Raw genomic sequence first — 22,119 nt, 5'->3', positions numbered from 1 at the left:
CCCCCCTCAGCCCGCCCGCCACGGGGAGGTCGCCGCGCCCCGCGGTGAGTGAGTGAGGAGGGGTCTGAGGGAGCCCCGGGGGTAAGGGCGGGGCGGGCGGTCCCCGTTCGGTGCGGGCAGGGCTGGGGGGGGTTATCGCTGTGAGGGGGGGGGCGCTGAGGCGGGCAGGGAGGGTTTGTCCCCTCCGTGGGCCGCGTCCCCCCCCTGCTCTGGGCTGGGGGTGCCTGAGGGGGCGAGGGGGGGTGTTTGGTTGTATCTTCCCCTCAAGGGGTGGGGGCGGCCTCCCCTTGCCCCCCGGGGGGGGAGGTTTTGCTCACTCGGGTACCCCCCCGCTCCCCCCAGGCCTGGCACTAGGGGGGTCGTTGGCAGTTCGGCCCCCCCTCAATATCCCACCCAGGGATGGAGTGATGGGATGGGACCTCCTGCCCTTGGAGGGGGAATCTGTGTGTGTGTGTGTGTGTGTGTGTGTGTGTGTGTCCCTGCCGGCTCCTCGTTTTCCACGGGAAAAGAGCCGTCTCAGGGAGCTGGGGGGGGGCCCAGGATGCTCCATCCCCTGGGCTCCCCCCTCTCCTGCTCTCCCGTGTCCCGGCCTTCCCTCTGCACCAAGGGCAGAGCTCCCTCCGAGCTCCCCTCCGAGGGAAGGGCTGCAGAGGGACACAGCCTCTGCCACAGCTCCATCCCTCCCTGGAGAAACCCCCGGCGGTTTATCCCCACCCTCGGCTGCTTTAATTTCTGGAGAGGGAGATCTCAAAGCTCCCGGTCGCGTCTCTAAGGGCTCCTGTAGGTGACTGTGATCCTTTGGCTCTCCCCCGGATGCACCACGGGCCCCTCGGGGTCTCGCTGGCAAGCGAGGGTCGTGATTCACGCCAGGTTTCTGATCCCTCCGTGTCTGTTTGGTTCGGTTTCTTCCTCTCTCCGGGTTTGGGGTGTTATTGTTCCCTTGCTGCCTGAAAGGTGTGAGCTGGGCCGGGCAGGATGAGGGTTAAGATGTTGCCCTGAATCATTAAAATCCCGGAATAGCTGAGACTGGAAGGACCTCGGGAAGTCTCTGGTCCAACCCCCTGCTCAAGGCAGGGTCAGCTGTGAGATCAGACCAGGTTACTCAGCATTCCTGAGCATCCCTCCTGCTGCCCTTCATGCCTGCATCAAAAATTGCCCTTAAATTACTGGATGCTGCTGCTGCTTCCTCCCTCTCTGTTCTCCTCTGCAGTTTAGGAGTTTCTCTGTGATGCTTTGTCTCTCCTGATCCCCTGTGAGTGCAGTTTTGGTGGAGAAATGGCTCTTTTGGGGAGAGCAGGAGCCTCAACAAAGGGCAGCGGTGGGTCTTGAGTGTCTGTGATTCAGAGCTGAAGATCTTTGTACTTCACCACAGCCAAGCACCTTTTTAAGCTCCTGGAAAACAGATTTGTGTGGTGGGCTGGGGCTCCCTGTGGCAGCAGGCTGAGGCACAGGGAGGCTGCAGTCAGGCTTGGAAGACAAATGTGTTTTTTATGTCCCAGGTGGGACTGTGACCCTCTGGCTGGCTCCTTCTGGTGTGTCCTTTGTTTGACTTTTGCCTCTCAGTGGATGGACCAGACATCTGTTTTCTCCGTTTACTTGCAAGAATGTCAGGATTTTGGGAAGGGAATGACAGAAAGGCTCAGCACTGAGGATTCTTGGATTTTCAGAAGGATTTTCTAGGAAAGAAAGAGGCACAGGCCCAGAGTTCAGTGGGGCCCATTGTTCAGGTGAAGAAGTCTCTCAGGTTTATCAGTGCTGTTCGTATCCAACATGTGCTGGCAGAACAGGTTTGGGCTAAGAATTGAAAACCAAGGATTAATTTGTGCTCAGCTGGAAATGTGACCTGTGGAGGATGCTTTTCTACAGCAGTTGTATGAAATTTCCCTTTTCCCTCTTCCTTCCCAGTTTCCTGTCCTGCCCAGCTCTCTGAGTAGTTAATGCAGAAGATAAAGAGGGTTCGTCTGGAAAACGAGACTGCAGGAAGTTGGAGAAGGTACGTGTCCAAGTCCCTCCCAGGGCCTTTATGGTGCTGTGGGACAGAGCAATGATCACCTCTGGAGGGAATGAGGCTTCTGAAAAACCCCAGCCCTGCCCAGGGGGGAGCTCTGTGTCAGGATCTGTGACTCAGGAAGTGACTCAGGACAATAAATTGTTTTCACTGACTCCCAATCCCAAGCTTGACAGTTTTTCCTTGTGCTGATTTCCCACCTGTGCTTGCCTGTTCCCTCCAGACTAACACCTTCCCCCAAAGGAGGGCTTGGATGTCTCATCCCTCTCACTGGCAGGGCACAAAAGGCATTATTTTAAAGGACCTCCAAGGGGTAGCTCCGTGTTTTTGGAAGTGGGGAGAACAGTGTTCCTACAACAACCCCAAATCATTTAAATCCTCACCTCAGCACAAGGGACAGGGGGTTTCCAGCAAGCTGCAAATCTCAGATGTGCTGTTGCTGCCTGGTGTCTTGTTCCAGCTCACCTTTGACTAATGTAATCCCCAAATTCACCCTGAGATAAATCACTCCTTTTACTTGTTTACTTACGTGTACAGTGTTGCCAAATACCCGCTACGTTTTTTCCCAGAGTTTCTTTTTACTCTGTATCATGTCAGGACCTAAATTTTAGGGTTTTTTTTACCCTTCCAGTGGAAGGTGTCCCTGCCCATGTCAGGGACTTGGAACTAAATGATCTTTAAGGTCCCTTCCAGTCCCAAACCATTCCATGATTCTGTGATTTTATGGGACTCCACCACGCTCCAGCTGTGCCAGTGGCAATTCCCAACACTTCCACCTCACTTTGTCTGGTGGCTGCTTTGCTTATCCCACTACTCCACCCTGTCCTTTCATCCAAATCTCCAGGATGAGGACAGTCCCAAGCTTAGAGTTGTACTGTTCACACCATAAAATCATGGCAGTACAGGCTGGAAGGGGCTCCAGGCTCCAGATCAATTTGGGACAGTGACCAATCTCACATTTGTGGACTGGTTTTAGCCCTTAAAGGCTAAACTTTCCCTGGTGAGGAGTCAGCCTGGCTGAGTAAGAGGGATTCATCAGCCTGGTGAGAGCAACCCAAGGGTCCAGCACCTTGAGCCAAAGCCAGATTATTTTAATTGACTGAATTGACCTGCAGTGGGATTGGGTTGGGAGAATTGCACCCAGTTGATGGATTCTAGTGGTCTCCCTGACAGGCCACACTTCTGCCTCCAGATGTGATTCCAGCTGCTGCAGTGGAGGCCCTGGATGCAGGCAGAGGCCACAGACACACTCACAGTCTTAGAACATCCCGTCACGTTCTCTTTTGTGGTTTCACTCGGGCTTCCTGCCTGGCTTTGATTGGAAAACACTCCTCTCTATCTGTTTTCAAGCTGTGGATTTGCTGCTGGGCAGTGGGTACCAGGAGTACCTACAGATTTATTTTGGGAGCTTGTTCTCGTGTTACTATTCGCACATTTTGTACCATTTAGGGACTTGCAGTTTGGGGAGATGTTATATTTGCAGCCCTGGTGCTGTGTGCCTGGAGTTTAAGGAAGTCCAGATGCAGCTTTGCTCATCTCCTGCTGTAATTGCATAAGACTTCAAACTAGGTGAGAACTTCCTTTTGGAGAGTGTTAGAAGGTGAAAGCTGTGGGGAATTATGGAGTGGTTTGGGTTGGAAGGGATCTTAAAGCCCATCCAGTTCCACGCCCTGCCATGGGCAGGGACACCTCCCACTAGCCCAGGGTGCTCCAACCTGACCTTGGACACTTCCAGGGATGGGGCAACCACAGCTTCTCTGGGCAACCTGTGCCAGGGCCTCCCCACCCTCCCAGGGAGGAATTCCTTCCTAATCTCTAATCTCTACCTGCTCTCTGGCAGTTTGAAGCCATTCCCCCTTGTCCTGTCACTACAAATAGTCTCTCACCAATCCTCAAGGAACATTCAGGGTTCTCCTGAAAAATACTCACAGTAGAAAATGAGCAGAGTGTGTTCTTGTGGTGACAGAAATCACCATCCTGCTCCTTTCCCTTGGTTCTCTCCTGGAAAAGAATTCCTTGTGCATCATCCCGAGGCTGGAGTGTTTGAGATTTGGGTTCTGTGTGATTCTTGCTTAATCCTTACATGTGACAGCTGCACCTCAGAAGTTGTTCTCCTGTCAGTGCAGCCTCAAAGACAGGCAGCATTCAAAAGCATCTCATTTGGAAATTTAAATCTTGGGGCTGCTGAAGAAAAGGCCTTTTTTTTTGGTGTAATCTTTAGTCCCTGGTTTCCTGTCTGGATTCTGTCTCTCTGGAGCAAATTTTTCCACCCTAATTTTGTTCAGTAAAGTGAAGTTCTTCTGAAATTCTTTGTGACATTCTTCCAGGTGCCCCCAAAGCAGCTGAAATGTCCTCATGGAGGGACATCCTGCTTCTCAAATGGGGCGTCAAAAACTGGTTTCCCTGGTCCTGGGCTCGTTCCTGCTTAGCAGCAGATGACATCACTGACCTTGGGCAAGTCTATGGGTCCACCTCGCCTCAAATTAACATTTGTGTTAATGTGGAGGTGGTTTCTGTCCTCTCCCTCAATACCTGCCAGTTTGAAAGTGTCTGAGGAATGTGTGCCACGTTTTTCAGGATACAGCCAGGGTCTGGTCCTGCTGCCTTCTTCTCTCTGTTAGGAAAGCAACTGCACTGTTTTCTTCTTTTTTTCCCCATCTCTCCTCCTTCATTCCTGGCCTCAGTATCTCCTCAGGTAAGTGAGTAGCTGTGCTTGGGTTTCAGTCCCTCTCTCCAAGTGATGAGCAGGTTTTCCTTCGGGACAGGAAGGGGACTTCACTCCTGTGGTCTCACAGGGCAAGAGTTTATGTGCCTTTATGATAGGTCATGGCTTTGATGACTTATCCATCTGAATTCCTGGAGTGGTTTTCCTTTGAGTCAAGCTGATTGTTTTCTGCACCAGAATCTGCTGCTTGTGCTCATTTCTAGAGCCAGTCCTGGGAGAGGGAGTTTTCCGAGGTGGATATCTCCATTTACAGGGCTACACCTGGGATGGGAGGTGGACTTCTCCTTTCAGTGTGTTTAAAATGCAATCTTGGAGTGCAGAGAATCCTAGGATCTGCAGTTTAGGAGTGCCTGCTTGATGTTAAGGCTTAATTCTCTCCCTCAACTCCTCCTCCCTCAGTTTTTTGCCCAGCTCTGAAGGGGAAACGAGGATGACTGCAGTGGACACGCTGTCGGACAGCTCCGAAGTGGTCGAGATGGAGGATGTGCCTTCCCAATTCCAGGTGCAAAAGCATTCTTGGGATGGGCTGCGTGACATAATCCACAGCAGCAGGAAGTACTCGGGCATGATAGTGAACAAAGCTCCCCACGATTTCCAGTTTGTCCGGAAAACAGAGGAGTCCAGCCCGCACTCGCATCGCCTCTATTACCTGGGTGAGCCACAGCAGCTGGGCGGGAACGTGGGCTGGGAGCACTTCCAGGCTCAACAGGCGAGGGAAGGGGTGGGAGGGATCCCCGTTTGTGAAATGGGGGAGCTGAGATTGAGTAACTGGAGGTTTGCAGGATTTATCCCAGAGCAGAGCCCTCCCCCATCCCACACCAGCTTTTGGCTGTGACAAGGGGGAGTGTTGGCTTGACCAGCCTACCTTCCTTTTTCCCTTGGGCACCCAGGGGATGGGGCAGGAGAAAAGATGTTCCTCAGACTCAGGACTTATCTCCTGCCTGTCTAGCTTGGGAGAAATGGGATTTACTTGCTTCATTAACCAGACTGACTTTCCAAGAAATTCGCTGTCAGTAATTACTAATTATATGTTGTAACGTATTAATGGCAGGGTGGTGGTGTCTCCTGCTTTATTAAGTGCCATCAAGGTAGAATGCTTTCAAGACTAGGGGGAAAAAAATTAGTTGGGAATGAGCTATTACTGGCATTTGCAGGGAAATATCCCTTTCCTTACAGTAGGGTGGAAAGCAGAATGTGTTGTACAGGTCCCTCGTTACAGCTGGAGCCACAATGTAATTAGTGACAGAGTGGTTGGGTTTTAGTAACTGGATAATTTTGTGGTTGGTAACATGGGAAGCTTTATAGACTATAAAGAGTTTGTTGTGCTTTGGGGCATGAGCTGATCATTACTGGGCCAGTAAAGAAATTGCCTGATGTGCAACTGCTTCCCTGGAGTGACCCTGCTGTTTTTTCCTATTTTCCCAGGTTTTGAGTGTAGGTCACTGTAGGACATTGGGTGCTGGTTTTGAGGGACTGATTTGTTTTGCCATTAAGCAGCTCCTGTGTGCCAGTGACTTGATTTGTGTTCCTCATAAATTCTTGGGACACAAGTGCTACTCTGAAGGGCAGTATCCAGAGTTGGCATATTTTTCTTGTTGAGTATGGACAGTGAGGCTTGATTTAAAGCTGAATGTATTTCAGGTTCACTTTGATACTGCTTTTCATCTAGATGACTAAAGAACTAATTGGCTAATTTTAAACTTTTTTTTTTTAATGTTCTGTTGTATGAAATGGCAACCAAACCAGCTACTGGTGTTCTGCCAGGGTGTGACTGTTCCAGGAGCCAGAACCAGGAATGAGGATACATGAGTGTCTTTTCAGTGTTCCCTTCCTTAAGGAACTGTGGAGGGCATAGAACAGATTGAGCCATCCCTTAAGATCAGTATCAGCCAGGTAATCCCTTCTCAGCTGCTCCCAGCAAAGGGGAAATGCTGATTCTTTTGCCATAATGAGCATCTTTTGATGTGTGCTGGTAAATACTCAGAAGCCATTTCAGCACATCAGAGAATCCCAGAATAGTTTGGGTTGGAAGGGACCTTAAAGCTCATCCAGTTCCACCCCCTGCCATGGGCAGGGACACCTCCCACTAGCCCAGGGTGCTCCAACCATGTCTTGGACACCTCCAGGGATGGGGCAGCCACAGCTTCTCTGGGCAGCCTGTAAGTCCCTAAGTGTTTCACTCAGTGTGCTGTCACTGCCCCAGCATTAAAAACCATTTTAAAGTTCTTACATGAACACTGTCAGTGACTGGGGAGCGGGATGGAGACTCCTGAAGAACTTTCCTGTAGGGTTGAACACTTTTCTTCACTTGGAAGCAAAGTCTTTTGGAGGAAGAAGACAGTATTTTTCTTGTAAATGCCAATTGATTGTAGTCAGCCTGAGGTCACTGGAGAAAGTTTTCTAATATAAGGAGAAGGGAAGTCCAGGTCACAGTTGCTTGAGTGTCAAACACGTGTGCATAAAGTCATTTGTTCCTCTGCAGTTTTCCTATTTGACCATCTTAAATCATTGCTGGGCCCTCCCCGCGGAGTTTCGTGTTGTCTCGTGGCAGATGCTGCTTATGTTAAACACCACATGCTCAGCACTTTGGTGTTCCTGTATCTCTGAGGATTAGAACCTCACATATTGCTTTGCTTCCCGAGCACTTATTAATATTTCAGTTTTAATTTGAAGTAACTGCACTGCTGGGTCAGCCAGCTCAGAAATCTCTCTGTTCTGCCCAGAACATGTGCCGTGTAGGCAGTATCAGGGCACATATCCCTGTGTGAATTTCTGATCCAGGGAAGTCTCTGCACCAGACGTAGAGGGCAAGTTCACGGTCTTTGTTTTTGTTGAAACTGCCAAAACCGTGTGTCAGGATATTTTATAGACGTTTGGGAAGTTGGATGAAGGCCAGGAGCTTATTTGATAACCACAGTCAAAGGCTTATGTAAAATGACAAGGTCTTTTGACTCTGTAGGGTACTGTTTCACATTTGAATGGGCTCTCCAGAGCTTCCAAGCTTTTTCTGCCTCTCTTACCAAGCTGCTGCCTTGGCCTGAGCAAGGTCCCTGTAGAGAATTCCTGGATGAGAAACGTGGAGAGGGATGTTGAGTCACCCATTTAGGGAGTGGTGCTTTTTTTTGAGTGGATCTGGACAGACACAGAGGGGAAAGTCGGCCCTAATAATTTCTGCAGAGGTTGGTTAGTGTTAAATCTTGCTCAGGGAAAATTCCAAGTGCATGAATATCTAAATTTAAATAGTCTAGATGTTATTCTGGGATTGAACTGGGAGCTGCTTGGCAATGAACGTGGGTAAAAGCCTCTGGGCAGCCCCAACCCCTCTGTTACCAGACTTTTGTTTGAATTTGCTCTTGGTCTCCTCTTTGTCCTGGCTAACTAATCTAAAGCAGGATGATGCTTTTGCCCTCCTAACAGGAATGCCATATGGTAGCAGAGAGAATTCCCTTCTTTACTCAGAGATTCCCAAAAAGGTACGGAAGGAGGCCCTGCTGCTCCTGTCCTGGAAACAGATGCTGGATCACTTCCAGGTAAGTGGAATTGTGAGGAGCCTGGGTTGTCAGTGCTTGGGGAAACTGGGTGTTGCTGTGGGGCTGCTGTGGTGGGTACACCTGTCTGTTATCTGTCATCCCTCCTGCTTTTAAAAAGTTGGAAAGTTAAGGTTAAATTGCTGCTTCTTCTGTTGTGAGTCAGAAAGGGAAGGAATTTTCTCCCCCCTGATTTCGGTATCTTAATGTCCTGTGTCACTAAAAACACTGCTGCAGAGAGTGCTGGTGCTGCTCTTTCTTCCCTGCTAAAAAGGTTCCTGGTGGAAAAGGATTTAGCTGTCTTGACCTTGTTTGGGCTGCTGGTCCTCCTCAGGGAAATTCAAGATCCCCGGAAGAGCTTTTGTTTGCAGTGTCTGACATGGAAACTGTTTGTGAAGGCTGTAGATAACGTCATTAAGTTAATTGCTTACATCTGATTTGCATAAGCAGAGCAAGTGCAGCTCTTCTCAGTTCATGCTGAAGTGCCAGCTGCAGAAATGAGGGATTCAGAGTTCATCTCTCCTGTGGAGGGAAATTTGGGGGGGTGGGGGTGTTTTAGGCCTCCTGGACCCCTCAGCTGTACCTGGAGTACAGGAATTGTGGACCCTGACAGTGAAACTGCTGCCTGGTTTGGGCTGGTGTGATGTGTTTTGGCCTGTTTTGGAGTGCTCCTGTTCTGTGGAAGTTTCTCTCCTTGCAGATTCTTTCAGATTTTCCTTCCCTTCAATTCTAGGCAACCCCCCACCATGGGATGTATTCCAGAGAGGAGGAACTCCTGAGGGAGCGCAAGCGGCTCGGGGTCTTTGGGATAACATCTTATGATTTCCACAGTGAGAGTGGCCTGTTCCTCTTCCAGGCCAGCAACAGCCTCTTTCACTGTCGAGATGGGGGCAAGAATGGATTCATGGTGAGTCTGCTGGGGATTCTGGGAATGTCACCTGGAAGGGCTTAGTGGTTTGGGTTGGAGATGGCTCCACATGGAATCACAGACTGGATTAGGTTGGATGGGACCTTGAAACTCATCCCATTCCAGCCCCCTGCCACGGGCAGGGACACCTTCCACTAGCCCAGGTTGCTCCAACCTGGCCTTGGACACTTCCAGGGATGGGGCAGCCACAGCTTCTCTGGGCAACCTGTGCCAGGGCCTCCCCACCCTCCCAGGTGATATCCCATCTATCCCTGCCCTCTGGCACTGGGAAGCCATTCCCCCTTGTCCTGTCCCTCCATCTCTTGTTCCAAGTCCCTCTCCAGCTCTCCTGGAGCCCCTTTAGGCCCTGGAAAGGGCTCTCAGGTCTCCTTGGATCCTTCTCCGGGCTGAACAATCCCAGCTCTCCCAGCCTGGCTGCAGAGCAGAGGGGCTCCAGCCCTCGGAGCATCTCTGTGGCCTCCTCTGGACCTGCTCTACCAGGTCCACATCTTTCACATCAGCATCTGTTTGGTTCTGGTGGTTTCTCCTGTGTCCTGTCAGGTCCATGTTTGCCATCACTCCATGGGCTGTGCTGTATCTCTGCTTTAGGCCTTCTGACTGCAGAGCTGGGAGTTTGATCCGAGCTCTGGCTGTGTCTGTTGCTGTAGGTGTCTCCAATGAAGCCTCTGGAGATCAAGACTCAGTGCACGGGGCCACGGATGGATCCCAAAATCTGCCCTGCTGACCCAGCCTTCTTTTCATTCATCAACAACAACGATCTGTGGGTGGCAAACATCGAGACTGGCGAGGAGAAGAGGATGACATACTGCCATAAAGGTAACTGCTGCTTCCTGCCAGCTCCAAAAGCAAATTCCTTCTGAGAAATGCGGCCTGGAAAGATTTTATGGCTTATTAAGTCTATTCTTCCTTTGGCTCAGCTTTTTCCAAGGAGATGTCAATGCAAATGCTCTGTCTCCTGTTTTTCCCTCCAGGCTTATCCAATGTTCTTGATGACCCCAAGTCTGCTGGTGTAGCCACTTTTGTCATCCAGGAGGAGTTTGATCGGTTCACGGGCTATTGGTGGTGTCCCACAGCTTCCACAGAAGGTCAGTCCGTGTTCTGCTCATCCAATCCCCTCCCTGTGACTGCTGCCTCCTGCTAGGAATGATATTTTGAGCACAGTTTTCCTTTGGCCTGGGTTTGGGCTCTTTCTGGACTGAAGGAATGAGACACTGAGGGGATTATAATGGTTCTCAGTGGCTCTACAGGTGTTCCCTCTGCACCAGTGCTCCAGGCAAGCCAGAAACAGCTGGAAAACACTGTAGGGAACATTCTTGCTCTTTGTCCCAGGTCCAGAGGACTTGAAAACACTGCGGATCTTGTATGAGGAAGTGGATGAGTCAGAGGTGGAGATAATTCATGTTCCTTCTCCTGCCTTGGAGGAGAGAAAAACAGACTCCTATCGATACCCCAGGACAGGTGAGTGAAACACCTGATGCAGCTCTTGACTCCACTGGCAGCAGCCGTGGAATTGGTGCTGTAAACTCTGCATGATTAATCTGGGGCCTTGTGTAAAAACTGGTTGTAAATGTTGAGGCCTAATTGAGTCTCTGAGGCCAAAATCTACCGCAAGAAAGGACCGGGATTTAAAGTTGGGCCTAAATGAAAGGATTGCTGAGGAAGTGGAATGTATCTGCTGGCATATCCTGGAATACATTTGGAATCCCATCTTTTCTTACTCTCCTGAGAACATGCACAGCAAGGCAAAGCAAACTGTTCCCATTCCCATAATGAGTCTGTGATGCCAGTGGTGTTTGCTCACATACATATTTGATATTTGTACGTTCCCACACCCCCATTTCAGCAGGACCAGGGGCAGTTCCTCTCTAGAAGCTGTATTTTGTATAATCATGGAGTGTTTGGGTTGATCATCTTGGTGGTTTTTTTTTTCACTTCTCTGCAGGCAGCAAAAACCCCAAGATTACATTAAAACTGGCAGAATTCAAAACAGACAGCAAGGGAAAGGTGAGTGATGACAACTCGTGAGGGGATGTTGCACAGGAGGGTTGACTGTTTCTGAAGCTCCTTAGAATTAAAGCAAGGTCACTAAGAGATCCTAGGTAGTGTTAGTCTGGGTTTTTTATCCTCTTTAACACCTGGTTCTCTAATGTGTTTATCCAAGGAACAGAAAGACTCGAAAATATTCTGGTGGAGATTGAGCTGGGAGCAGGGAGGGAAGTGGGAAGCAGGGTTATCCTGGTACACCACATTGTCCATGTTAAGCAGGAGGGCTGGAGCCTGATCTAATCGTGGGCTTCAGTCCCTCCCTGTGTCCTTTCCTGTGGCTGAATGCCAAAATCATTTTGCTTTGAAGCCTGGGGTTTTTTTTTCCCTTCTCTTCCTGCTGTTCGTAGCAAGCCTTGCTTCTCCCAGCCTGACCCTTACTGGTTAAACCAGGCCAGTGGTTAAACTTCCTTGCTCTCCCATCTCCCTGGGCTCCCCTAGAAGGAGGTGAGGAGCTCTGGCAGCAGCCTAAATTTGATGTTGGCCCTTCCTCTTGCTGCAGATCGTGTGTGCTCAGGACAAGGAGCTGGTGCAACCCTTTGCTGCGTTGTTTCCCACCGTGGAGTACATCGCCCGTGCTGGATGGACCCGGGATGGCAAATAGTATGTCCATTTTCCTTCCAAACTGACATTCCCAGGGGCTTCTCTGGTTGCAGACCCTTGACCTGCTTTGCAGTGTGGTCATGGCCTGGTTTTAAACCAGAAATGGCACGTGAATATTTGGCTTCTTCAGTGCTGTAACATCCTAAGAGTAGGAGTGAAGCAAAGGAAGAGCAGAGTGACAGTCTGTGGGGTTTGTCACAGCCACAAAGGTAAATGTGATTCATTAAGTGGGCAGTCCTAGGGGATTCTTTTGAGTTGAAGATGTTTCACACAACTACAACATGTTTTTCCTGCAAATGGAAATGTACTGGAAGCAGTTTTATCTTTGCTCACTGGTCCAGTTTGTGATCAAAGCCAAATGTATCACAGGACAGCGGGCAGGTTCTGTGGTGCCATGTCCTTTGTTTAGTGTGTGCAAGGGGAAGGATTGCTCTGGGACTGGCTGTTGCTCCAAATGGGATGCCCAGTCTTGCCTGAAGAGTTACAGAATTCACCCCAATCTGACTGGTTTGAGATTTTAAAGCTCTGAATTTTTTTCCCCCTCAAAAGCCTGCTCGGCTCTTAACCGGTGCCTGTGCAGATCACGTTAAGGTGACTTGGCTGCCTTTGAAGGTGGCATTTTGTAACTCATCATTAATTTTCTGCTCTGGGAAGGAAATTCAGAGAGCTTTCCAGCAGGTAATCCCGGAGGTGATTGTGGTGTTCTGCACCAGAGCTTATCTGAATGTGCTGAATGTCTCAGTTCCCGAAATCCGCGGTGCCTGGGAAGAACTGGCTCTTTTCAAAGCTTGTCTTTAATGATGAGACTTCCCTTGATGCACTTCCAGGCTCCGGGGTGGCCTCTCTGTGCAGGGGTGGTTTGCCATCTGTCATGTTGAGAGCCTGCAGTGCAGCACCACTTCCAGGGACTCTCCTTGGAGAGGAACAAGGCTGAGACTGGAGTGACTCTTTCACCTGGCACTTGCCTTTAGGTCTGTGCCTTTCCCTGTCAGTGCAGCAAGTGAATCATTTTGAGAGGGATCACCTCAAAGCTGGGACACAAACAGAGCTGCAGAGAATCATGGAATCAGCTGGGTTGGAAGGGACCTCTAAGATCATCAAGTCCAACCCTTGATCCAACCCCGCCGTGGTTCCCAGCCCATGGCACTGATGCCACATCCAGTCTCATCTTAAAAACCTCCAGGGACGGAGAATCCACCACTTCCTGGGCAGCCCATTCCAATGGCTGAGCACCCTCTCTGGAAAGAAATTCTTCCTGATATCCAACCTAAACCTCCCCTGGCACAGCTGAAGACCCTGAGCCCTCTTGTCTTGCTGAGAGTTGCCTGGGAAAAGAGACCAACCCCCACCTGCTGGAGGGGCTGTCCAAGGAATCCCTTCAGGGCTAGGACACAAACAGACCTTGCTGCTGGAGGGGCTGTCCAGGCAGGAGTTGTGTTCTGGAGGCAGGGCTCTCTTTGAGGTGCTCCCTTGGAACAGACACTGGCAAATCTGTCAGACACTTGTCTGAGCAACACCCCTGTGAAATACCAGAGCTGTCTGGCACCGTGTGTGTGAGTTGGCAAAGCTTCCAAGGGATTAGAAAGCAGCAGTGATGAGAAAAGCTTTGCATTCAGATGCCCAAATCCTTTTTTGCCAGCGAGGGGAGGGGGGGAAAAAAGGGATACATGTTCGGAGTGTTAGAAAGGACCATCTATTCTGTGGTGCTGACATTCACCTTCAACTTCTCTCCCCAGTGCCTGGGCTATGTTCCTAGACAGACCTCAGCAGCGGATGCAGCTAATCCTTTTGCCTCCAGCACTCTTTATTCCAGTCCCAGAGAACGAGGAGCAGCGTGCTGAATTTGCCAAAACTGTGCCAGAAAATGTCCAGCCATTCGTGATCTATGAAGAAACCACTGATGTGTGGATAAATGTAAGAGGCTCGGGGCTGGGAGGAGAACACAGGCTGCCCCTTCCTGCCCTTCAGTTAACCATTCTCATGTTGCCTGGGTGTCCAGTTTAGTCCTGGCTCCAGCAGCTTTGCTACTCAGTAGTCCCAGATTTGGTGTTAATTCAGGGCTTTAATAAAGCCATGAGAAGGAATTCCTTGCACTCAGCACTGGAAGAGACGAGGATCCTGCCATCTCCTTGCAGTTGATACTGTTCATTTAATTCTTTCCAACATTCCTGGTGAACACAGACATTTTTGCACATTTACATTTACATTTTTTGAGATGTAACAGTGCTGTGCTTTTTGGGGTGTTTTATGACAAGATTAAACAGCTTCTCGAAGCATCAACAACCCTAATCCCCGGAATTTGTTGTAGTTATTTAGGTAGGTGATAGACATAGGGGGCAGGGAATAAACTTCAGCCTCTAAGCATTTTGGTCCTGAGTGATGAAGAGGCCTGAATTTCACACCATGGCATTCCCAAGGTGTTGGAATAGCAACTAGTGGGATTTGTGTGGCTGAAATATCAGAGGCAAGGCTGGTGCTGGTTTTGGTGCCAGCCATGGGAAGCCCAGAGCACATGGTCTGTACACGGGCCCAGAGTTCCTTTGTGGTAGTAGGAAAGCTTGGAATGGCTTTTCCCTGCTTTTATCCCCCCTCCTTTCCCTGGAAATCCCAGCAGTTCAGCGTGGCCTCCCCTGGCTTTGTCCCTGCTGTCTCCCTTCAAATCACTCACAGCTTTTTCCCCTTGTGTGGCAGGTCCACGACATCTTCTACCCCTTCATCCAGCCGGAGGGGGAGGAGGAAGAGCTCTGCTTCATCCGAGCCAACGAGTGCAAGACAGGTTTCTGTCACCTGTACAGGGTGACAGCCATCCTGAAGCCAGGCAGCCACGACTGGGTGCAGCCATATGTGCACAGTGAGGGTAAGGAGCAGCAGGAGCTCCCTCCCTGACTGCCCTGTGTTGTCTTTTGGGGAGGGAGGGCAATGATTTATTCTGTTCTTCCTTCCAGACGATTTCAAGTGCCCCATCAAGGAGGAGGTTGCCCTGACTGGTGGGGAGTGGGAGGTGCTGGCAAGGCATGGATCCAAGGTAGGGGGTGTTTTTATTCCCTTGCAGTGTTTCAGCTCTGTGTTGTCTGCCCCCAGGCCTGGCCTGAGTCCTCTGCTACGCCTGGGACCTGCTAGAACTGCTTAGGCTTCATTTTGTTCCTCTCTTTATTGCTGCCTCTGCTTTCCCCAGAAGTGCTGTAGGCCAGTGCACATGGATCTGATTGCCTTTTTAATCAGACTCCGGATTGCTCCTTGGGAAAATCCCAGGAGTGGGTCAGGCCATAAAAAAGGACACAAGTCTGAGGTTTAAGAGCAACAAAGAACCATTTTGTAGAGGAGCCTGGGATTGCTGCCTTTGCTGAGGCATTTTAACTCCAGTGAGTGCCTGCAATGTGGAAATGTGTCCTGGCACTCGGAGTGAACTCTTGGTCTCCAGCTGATCCCTCAGCAGAGCCTTTAGGAAGAAGGCAGCTGGGGAATATAAAGCAATTTAGAATATGGAGAAACTGTATCTGTTGTCGGTTGCAGAACAGCCAGAAATGAATTTTTATTAATCTTGTAGAAACCTAGTTTCATTTTTTGCTTCAGGAATTAACTCCGGGTCTGATCTTTAACGCTCCCAGGTGATTTCTGTCAAAATAAAGACCTTGTCTGTTCATTTCCAATTAATCTGGATTTTCACTTCTCGCTTTTTAAAAGACCAACAGCTCCAAGTGTTTGGTTTCTGCTGCTTTCCCTCAATCTGCAATTAACCTGCTGTCCCTCCCCATGTGGATTCTCACTGTACATGCTGTTGATTTTGGCCACAGCTCTTCCCTGCATGTGTTATGGCTAAAATTGTGTTAGCAGCAATTATTTTGATGCATTTGTTGCTCCACAGGGCTCTGCCTGGTTTTCCTGGCCAATTGAGCTGGATATTTTTTTCCCTTTGCTGTTCACAGGGGTCTTCAAACTGTGGGTTAGCCAGAAATAGCATTTGGAAACTGTATGGTGGAAAATAGTTCAGTCACTGTTGCTGGATCAATGCAGTATTTAAAAGCTGTTGTCTCTGTTCCTGGGTGGTTTTTAAAATCAGCTCTCTCTGGACAGTAAAAACCTAATTTAAATATGTCCTAAAGTTTGGTGCTGAGGGCTCTTGGACTGGTCCTTCCACAAATGAGAATTCATGATGGCTGGGAAAAATATACCTTATAATCCTCTGGGAGGAGGCTGGAGCCAGGTGGGGGGGATCTCTTCTCCCAGGTGACAAGTGACAGGACAAGAGGAAACAGCCTCACATTGTACCAAGGGAAGGTTTAGATTGGAAATCAGGGAAAATGGCTTCACTGGAAGGGTTGTCAGGCACTGGAACTGGAGGCACCACCCCAGGAAGTGTTGAAAAAAAAAAGGATGTGGCACTTGAGGATGTGCTTTGGTGGTGCTGAGTTAATGGTTGGACCCATTGATCCTGGAGGGATTTTCCAGCATAAATGGTTCCATGATTCTGTAGGATGCCATATTTAAGCACAGCATCTCCCTCGTGTCACCAGTGGGGGACAAAGCCCAGCTTTTTATGCTCATTAGTAAGCAAATGCTCTGAGTCTTAAAAAAAACAAAACCAAAAGCTGCAGGGCTGTGTTTTGTCACTGCATTGGACTGTGGGAGTTCTCCAAGTGCTCTGTGTGTGTTCTCTGACCCCTGACACCCCCTGAGCAACCCAAAACCCCGTCACGGTGTGTGTTCTGAGCTGACTCTGCCCCGGGCAGACCCTCTGGGCAGGCAGAGGAGCTGAGCTTGTCACCAACATGTCACTGAGCCCTCTCTGTCCCTCCCAGATCTGGGTCAACGAGGCCACAAAGCTGGTGTACTTCCAAGGCACGAAGGACACCCCGTTGGAGCACCACCTCTACGTGGTCAGCTACGAGTCCCCCGGGGAAATCATGCGACTCACCACTCCAGGCTTCTCCCACAGCTGTTCCATGAGCCAGGTTGGTTGTTCCTTGGATTCTCACCTCCTGACTGACAGGGACCCAACTAGAGATGAACCATAACGAGTCCTGGGGGCTGCTGGAGGCGTGGGAGCTCTTGTCTGAGGAGATGAGCTGCGGGAGGGGCAAGACTTGGTTACCCTAACTCTTGTCTCTCCCATGCCAGAACTTTGACATGTTCATCAGCCACTACAGCAGTGTGAGCACTCCACCCTGTGTGCACATCTACAAGCTCAGCGGCCCCGACGACGACCCGCTCCACAAGCAGCCCAAATTCTGGGCCAGCATGATGGAGGCAGCCAGTAAGTCCTGGAGAACGTGCCAGATACTCTTTTCCCAGCTGTGATGGGGAGGGAATTGGCCTGAGTGGCTTCACTCTGAAGGGAAGAGGAGCTGTGTTATCATGTGGGGGAGATGTCTCATGGACAGCTCGCCCAGGAAATGCTCTGTGGGCTTTTGAGGTGTTGCTGTTCCACACTTGGAGCAAAAACAGTGCTCAGGGATGCAGGGTTTGCACACCCTCAGAGCTGTGGGTTTGCCATGGAATCACAGACTGGTTTGGTTGGGAGGGATCTCAAAGTTCATCCATGGGCAGAGACACCTCTCACTAGACCAGGTTGCTCCAAGCCCTGTCCAACCAACTTCCAGGTTGGTTTTTTATCCATGATTTGCCTGAAGAGGGAAGGGACAAGTGTCTGGGATGCAGTGGCTGCTCCATTCTGCTCTGTGGGCTTTGAAGGTTTAGATACAGCTCAAAGCAGCACCTGAACCCCTCCTGCAAATGTTTTTTTCCATCCATGTTCTTAACTCCCACACCTCGCTGTTGTGGCACAGAGTTCCTTGTTGGAGAATTCCCAGCAGGTTTTCCTGTGGGATCCCTTCTTTATCTCCCTGTGCAGGCAGGTGGGGGCTCTGTGTTTCCCAGAGAGGGGCTTTGGTGTGGTTTGGTATTGAAAGAGCCCTGACCAGGGTCAGGTTTGAACAGAAGGAGCTTGTTCAGGCGGGGTGGGAGGCAGAACCTGCTGCCAGTCCCCTCAGTGGCAGCGTGTGACCCTCCTGCTGCAGGTTGTCCCCCGGATTACGTCCCTCCGGAGATCTTCCACTTCCGCACTCAGTCGGATGTTGAGCTCTATGGAATGGTCTACAAACCTCACGATGTCCAGCCTGGGAAGAAGCATCCCACGGTGCTCTTTGTGTATGGAGGCCCCCAGGTAATGATCCAGGGGGATGTGGTGCTGTGCCAGGGATGGGGTTGCTGCCCGGGGCAGGGCTCTGTAGCTCGGTCGTGCTCATACACTGTGGTTTATGAGCACTGTTGTAGAATCATGGAAGGGTTTGGGTTGGAAGGGATCTTACAGATCATCCATTCCAACCCCCTGCCATGGGCAGGGATGCCTTCCACTAGACCGGGTTGCTCCAAACCCCATCCAACCTGGCCTTGAACGCTTCCAGGGATGGGGCATCCACAGCTCTGGGCAACCTGTGCCAGGGCCTCACCACTCTCACAGGCAAAGAACTGCCTCCTAATACCTAACCTAAACCCACTCTCTTTCAGTTTGTCCCTGTGTTCTGACCTCTGCTTCAAACCTCAGATGATTTTTCCAACATTTGTTTTGATTTCTGTGGCTCTGATAGCTCAATTACCAGCTCAGGATCCTACAGAGCGGGACAGACACAGGAGGCAACTGCTCAGCTCTGAAACTCTTCTTGCCTCCTTGTGCAGGTGCAGCTGGTGAATAACTCCTTCAAAGGCATCAAGTACCTGAGGCTGAACACGTTGGCATCCCTGGGCTATGCTGTGGTGGTGATTGATGGCAGGGGATCGTGCCAGCGAGGACTCAAATTCGAAGGGGCCCTAAAAAACCAAATGGTAACATCCTACTTGTGCCGATGAATCTCTGACCATTTGTCCTTCCTAAGGGTGTTGGCTGCTTGTGTGAGGTTTCTAGATTTAGGAATTCCACGAACATGAGCCTCCTTTTGTTGCCTTTTAGGGTCAGGTGGAGATAGAGGACCAGGTGGAAGGTTTACATTATGTAGCAGAAAAATACGGGTTCATCGACTTGAGCCGGGTCGCCATCCACGGCTGGTCCTATGGGGGGTTTCTGTCCCTCATGGGGCTCATCTGTAAACCCAATGTCTTCAAGGTGAGTCTGGACACGGGGTTGTCACCGTGGGACACTTGGCTCTCACAGCTTTTGTCACTCCTGGCAGCTGGGGTTGGATTTTGGGCTTGTTTCAAAAGGACAGGTGGAAATGTCCCTCAGTCCTGCTGGCTACAGCCTTGGATCCTGATAAAGCTCACACCTGGCTGGGGCTGGAGGAGGATGGCTCTGGGATGGGCTCTTTCCCCAGGGACTGCCTGTAGCTCCTGCTGCAGTCCTGTATCCTGCTCCAGCTCATACCTGGCTGGGGCTGGAGGAGGATGGCTCTGGGATGGGCTCCTTCCCCAGTGCCTGCCAGTGGAGGGCTTGGCCTAGCATCCAGTGAGATAATTGATGTGCTATTCCCAATCCCCTTCCCAAGTCCCTCATTCCACAAGTCCTCCTTGAAAAGGAGCAGCCTTTAGTGCTGGTGTGCAGGAATTTGCTCATTGTGACCATGAGGGGGAACAGCAGGAGGAGGAACCTGGGCTTTATGTGGCTGAAGGAGAATCCCGCTCTGAGCGACAGGGCAGTCCAGAGCCTGCTTTTTCCTGCCTCTTCAGGAAAACAGGGAACACTTGAACTCTTCAGCAGGTGATAACTGAGGCTGTCTCCTGTCTCCCTGTGTGCCAGATTGCCATAGCAGGTGCTCCTGTCACAGTGTGGATGGCCTACGACACCGGCTACACCGAGCGGTACATGGACATCCCCGAGAACAACCAGCAGGGCTACGAGGCTGGCTCTGTGGCATTACACGTGGAAAAGCTTCCCAACGAGTGAGTGCCTGCTCAAAACCTGCTCCTGGGTCCTGCTGGGTGCCACCACTGGCACCTCTGCTCAGTCCCAAAGGAATGGGTGGGTTCTGATCCCGTTTAACTCCCGGTGCCGGTCGCTGCCGTCGGCAGCAGCTGGGCCATGGCACTGCCAGCCCCCTCTGCCAGGAAGGGGTTGAAGCCCATGGCCATGGCCTGGCACTGCTCTTGCTCAGTTTTGGCTTGCCCAGCTGGCAGCTCTTTGCTCAGACCATCTGCAGAGCTTTTAGGTGGTTTCCCAAACTTGTCCTCATCCTGTTTCTCCTCCTGTTTCTCACCCCATCTCCAGGCCAAACCGTTTGCTGATCCTCCATGGCTTTTTGGATGAAAATGTGCACTTTTTTCACACCAACTTCCTGGTATCGCAGCTAATCCGGGCTGGAAAACCTTACCAGCTGCAGGTAGGAGGGACAGGAGTGGAGTGGGAAGGTCCCAGAAACCTGGAAGAGTTCTCTCCCGTGTGTGTTCCTGGGGCAGGAGGAGGTGGGGGCAGGTGCTCCCACATCCTGTTGTGATGTTGGTGGCAATCAGCACCTCGTGGGAGGCCGGGAGGTGGCACTGTGACTGTTCCATCACTGGCAGATGTGGCACGTGCAGGCAGGGCTGCTGCCCTGGGCCTGGAACTTTCCTTCTCCACGAGCTGTTCCTGTCCCACTTGGCTGGTGGCAGCAGAGGTGGCTGCAGTGAGGGAGGGGTTGGTGCTCCAGACTTTCTCTGACACTTCTTTGTCCTGATGGAGACTGAGCTGAGGGAACAGGGCTGAGGTGAAGGAGAGCTGGTGCTCCAGACTTCTCCCTGGCACCTCTTTGTCCTATTAGAGACTGAGTTGAGGGAACAGGGCTCCAATGAGGGAGGGGTTGGTGCTCCAGACTTTCCCTGGCACCTCTTTGTCCTGATGGAGACTGGGTTGAGGGAGCAGGGCTGATGCGGGGGAGTTTTGTCCCTGCTGAGTGACCGAGTGCCTTGTGTCTGCCCCTGCACAGATCTACCCCAACGAGAGACACAGTATTCGGTGCCCTGAGTCAGGAGAGCACTACGAAATCACGCTGCTGCACTTTCTACAAGAATACCTCTGAGAGCACGAGCCTCTGCAAACTGGACACTGACAGCTCACCCCCACTCCTGTGCCCTCCTGCCCCCGACAGCCGTCGAACCCAGAGCACAAGTGGCCGAGTGCCCACGGCGGGCTGGGTGTCCCCCCACACGAGGGGAAGGCTGGAGGGCACCTTCCCTTTCTGGACAGTGCCACCTTCTCTCACTTTCCAAGCTGGAGGTCTGCCCCTGCTCGGCTGCTCGTCCTCTTCCTCTCCTCCAGCCTGGCTGTTCAATGCTTTTTTTGCTGCTACTCCCTCTCTCCTGGGAATCAATGGACATTGGTCTGTCTCCCGAGGCTGAGGTTTGTGTCCATCTCTCTCTCTCTCTCTCTCCCCCCCCCAGTCCTTTTCCCCCTTTTCCACTGCCCCTGTGCAGTTCCCACACTCTTACCTGCAAGAACTCAGTGCCTGTGTTGGAAACGGAAGAAGAGCCGAATCAGAAGCTGCCTTAAGCCAGGAGTGGGAGGGAAGAGAGAACTACCTACTGCTAACCCCGGGGATCGAGCTGTGACCTGGCCCTGCTGCCACCCTGGAGCCCTGGGATGTGAAGAGAGCTCTACAGAAGCATGCAACACTAGTCTTCTTTTTTTTTTTTGGTTTTATTTTTTTTTTTAGATATCTATCTATTTTCCAGTTTCATTTTGCAGAGCAGATGGAGGAAGTGGCTGGGGCCGGTGACAGCGTCCTCTGATCCTTCCTCTCATGGCCGCTCGCGCGCAGAGTTGTGCCAACAACAGGTAGCACTGGCAGCTGGCTACAACCAGAGCCTCTCTCCAGAGCTCACAGCAGCATCTGGGTTTTTTGCAACACAAGATGGATGATATTTATGCAAATCCTCCCTCCCTCCGTTCTCTGTGCCGCCTCCTGATCCCACCTCCTCCTTCTCCCCCCTCCCCGAGCTTTCAGATGTGCACTGAAATTGGCTGTGCTTCAGTTCTCTGCGGGTCAGTGACTGGTCCCCCTTGCCCACCTACTCAGAAAAAAAAACGCTCTCTCCTGGTTTTTAATTTAACTGGGCAACAGGAACTGCAGTTCTGGGGAGGGGGGATTGAGCAATCACACCTCAGGGGAGCACATCCCCCCCTTCAAGCCAAGGGGTTCTGCCAGGGGGCAAAACGCAAACAAGAAACAAAACCCACCCAAATGAACCACGTTGACTTTGCCCTGGAGTATTTTAAGTGCGTATTATGAAAAGAAAATATTTTTATGGATTCTTATTCTTTTATAATTATGAGTGTTAAGATGTAGCGACTCATTAAAATATTGGAAAGAGACGTGGTGGT

At 51.0% G+C, this 22,119-nt stretch overlaps 1 protein-coding gene across 3 annotated transcripts; it reads left to right on the top strand.

Annotated features, from left to right (window-relative positions):
- On the top strand, positions 1–22,110 carry DPP9 (dipeptidyl peptidase 9). Of its 3 annotated transcripts, XR_003537673.1 has the most exons (22): positions 1–44; positions 1,906–1,993; positions 5,133–5,386; positions 8,151–8,263; positions 8,994–9,167; positions 9,836–10,004; positions 10,160–10,273; positions 10,518–10,646; positions 11,131–11,192; positions 11,734–11,834; positions 13,571–13,748; positions 14,526–14,691; positions 14,780–14,859; positions 16,634–16,786; positions 16,953–17,088; positions 17,852–17,997; positions 18,510–18,656; positions 18,781–18,933; positions 19,564–19,706; positions 20,032–20,143; positions 20,726–21,138; positions 21,471–22,110. XR_003537673.1 is itself a non-coding variant. In XM_027706119.1 (21 exons), the coding sequence occupies exons 2-21, from the start codon at positions 1,938–1,940 to the stop codon at positions 20,816–20,818; spliced, it is 2,679 nt and encodes an 892-aa protein (XP_027561920.1). In that variant the 5' UTR covers positions 1–44; positions 1,906–1,937; the 3' UTR covers positions 20,819–22,110. The 3 variants fall into 3 exon arrangements, 2 of the variants coding, with proteins under 2 accessions (XP_027561920.1, XP_027561921.1); XM_027706119.1 differs by having other exon boundaries at positions 20,726–22,110; XM_027706120.1 differs by lacking the exons at positions 1–44; positions 1,906–1,993; positions 5,133–5,386 and adding an exon at positions 6,610–6,626 and having other exon boundaries at positions 20,726–22,110.
- Positions 22,111–22,119: the final 9 nt, after the last annotated feature.

The sequence above is a fragment of the Neopelma chrysocephalum genome, unplaced genomic scaffold, assembly GCF_003984885.1.
Source record: "Neopelma chrysocephalum unplaced genomic scaffold, ASM398488v2 Primary Assembly neopelma1_365, whole genome shotgun sequence".
In the NCBI taxonomy this organism is placed as follows: Eukaryota; Metazoa; Chordata; class Aves; order Passeriformes; family Pipridae; genus Neopelma; species Neopelma chrysocephalum.
The sequence above is the reverse complement of the archived record's forward strand: the minus strand, read 5'-3'. Positions and strand labels throughout refer to the sequence as shown.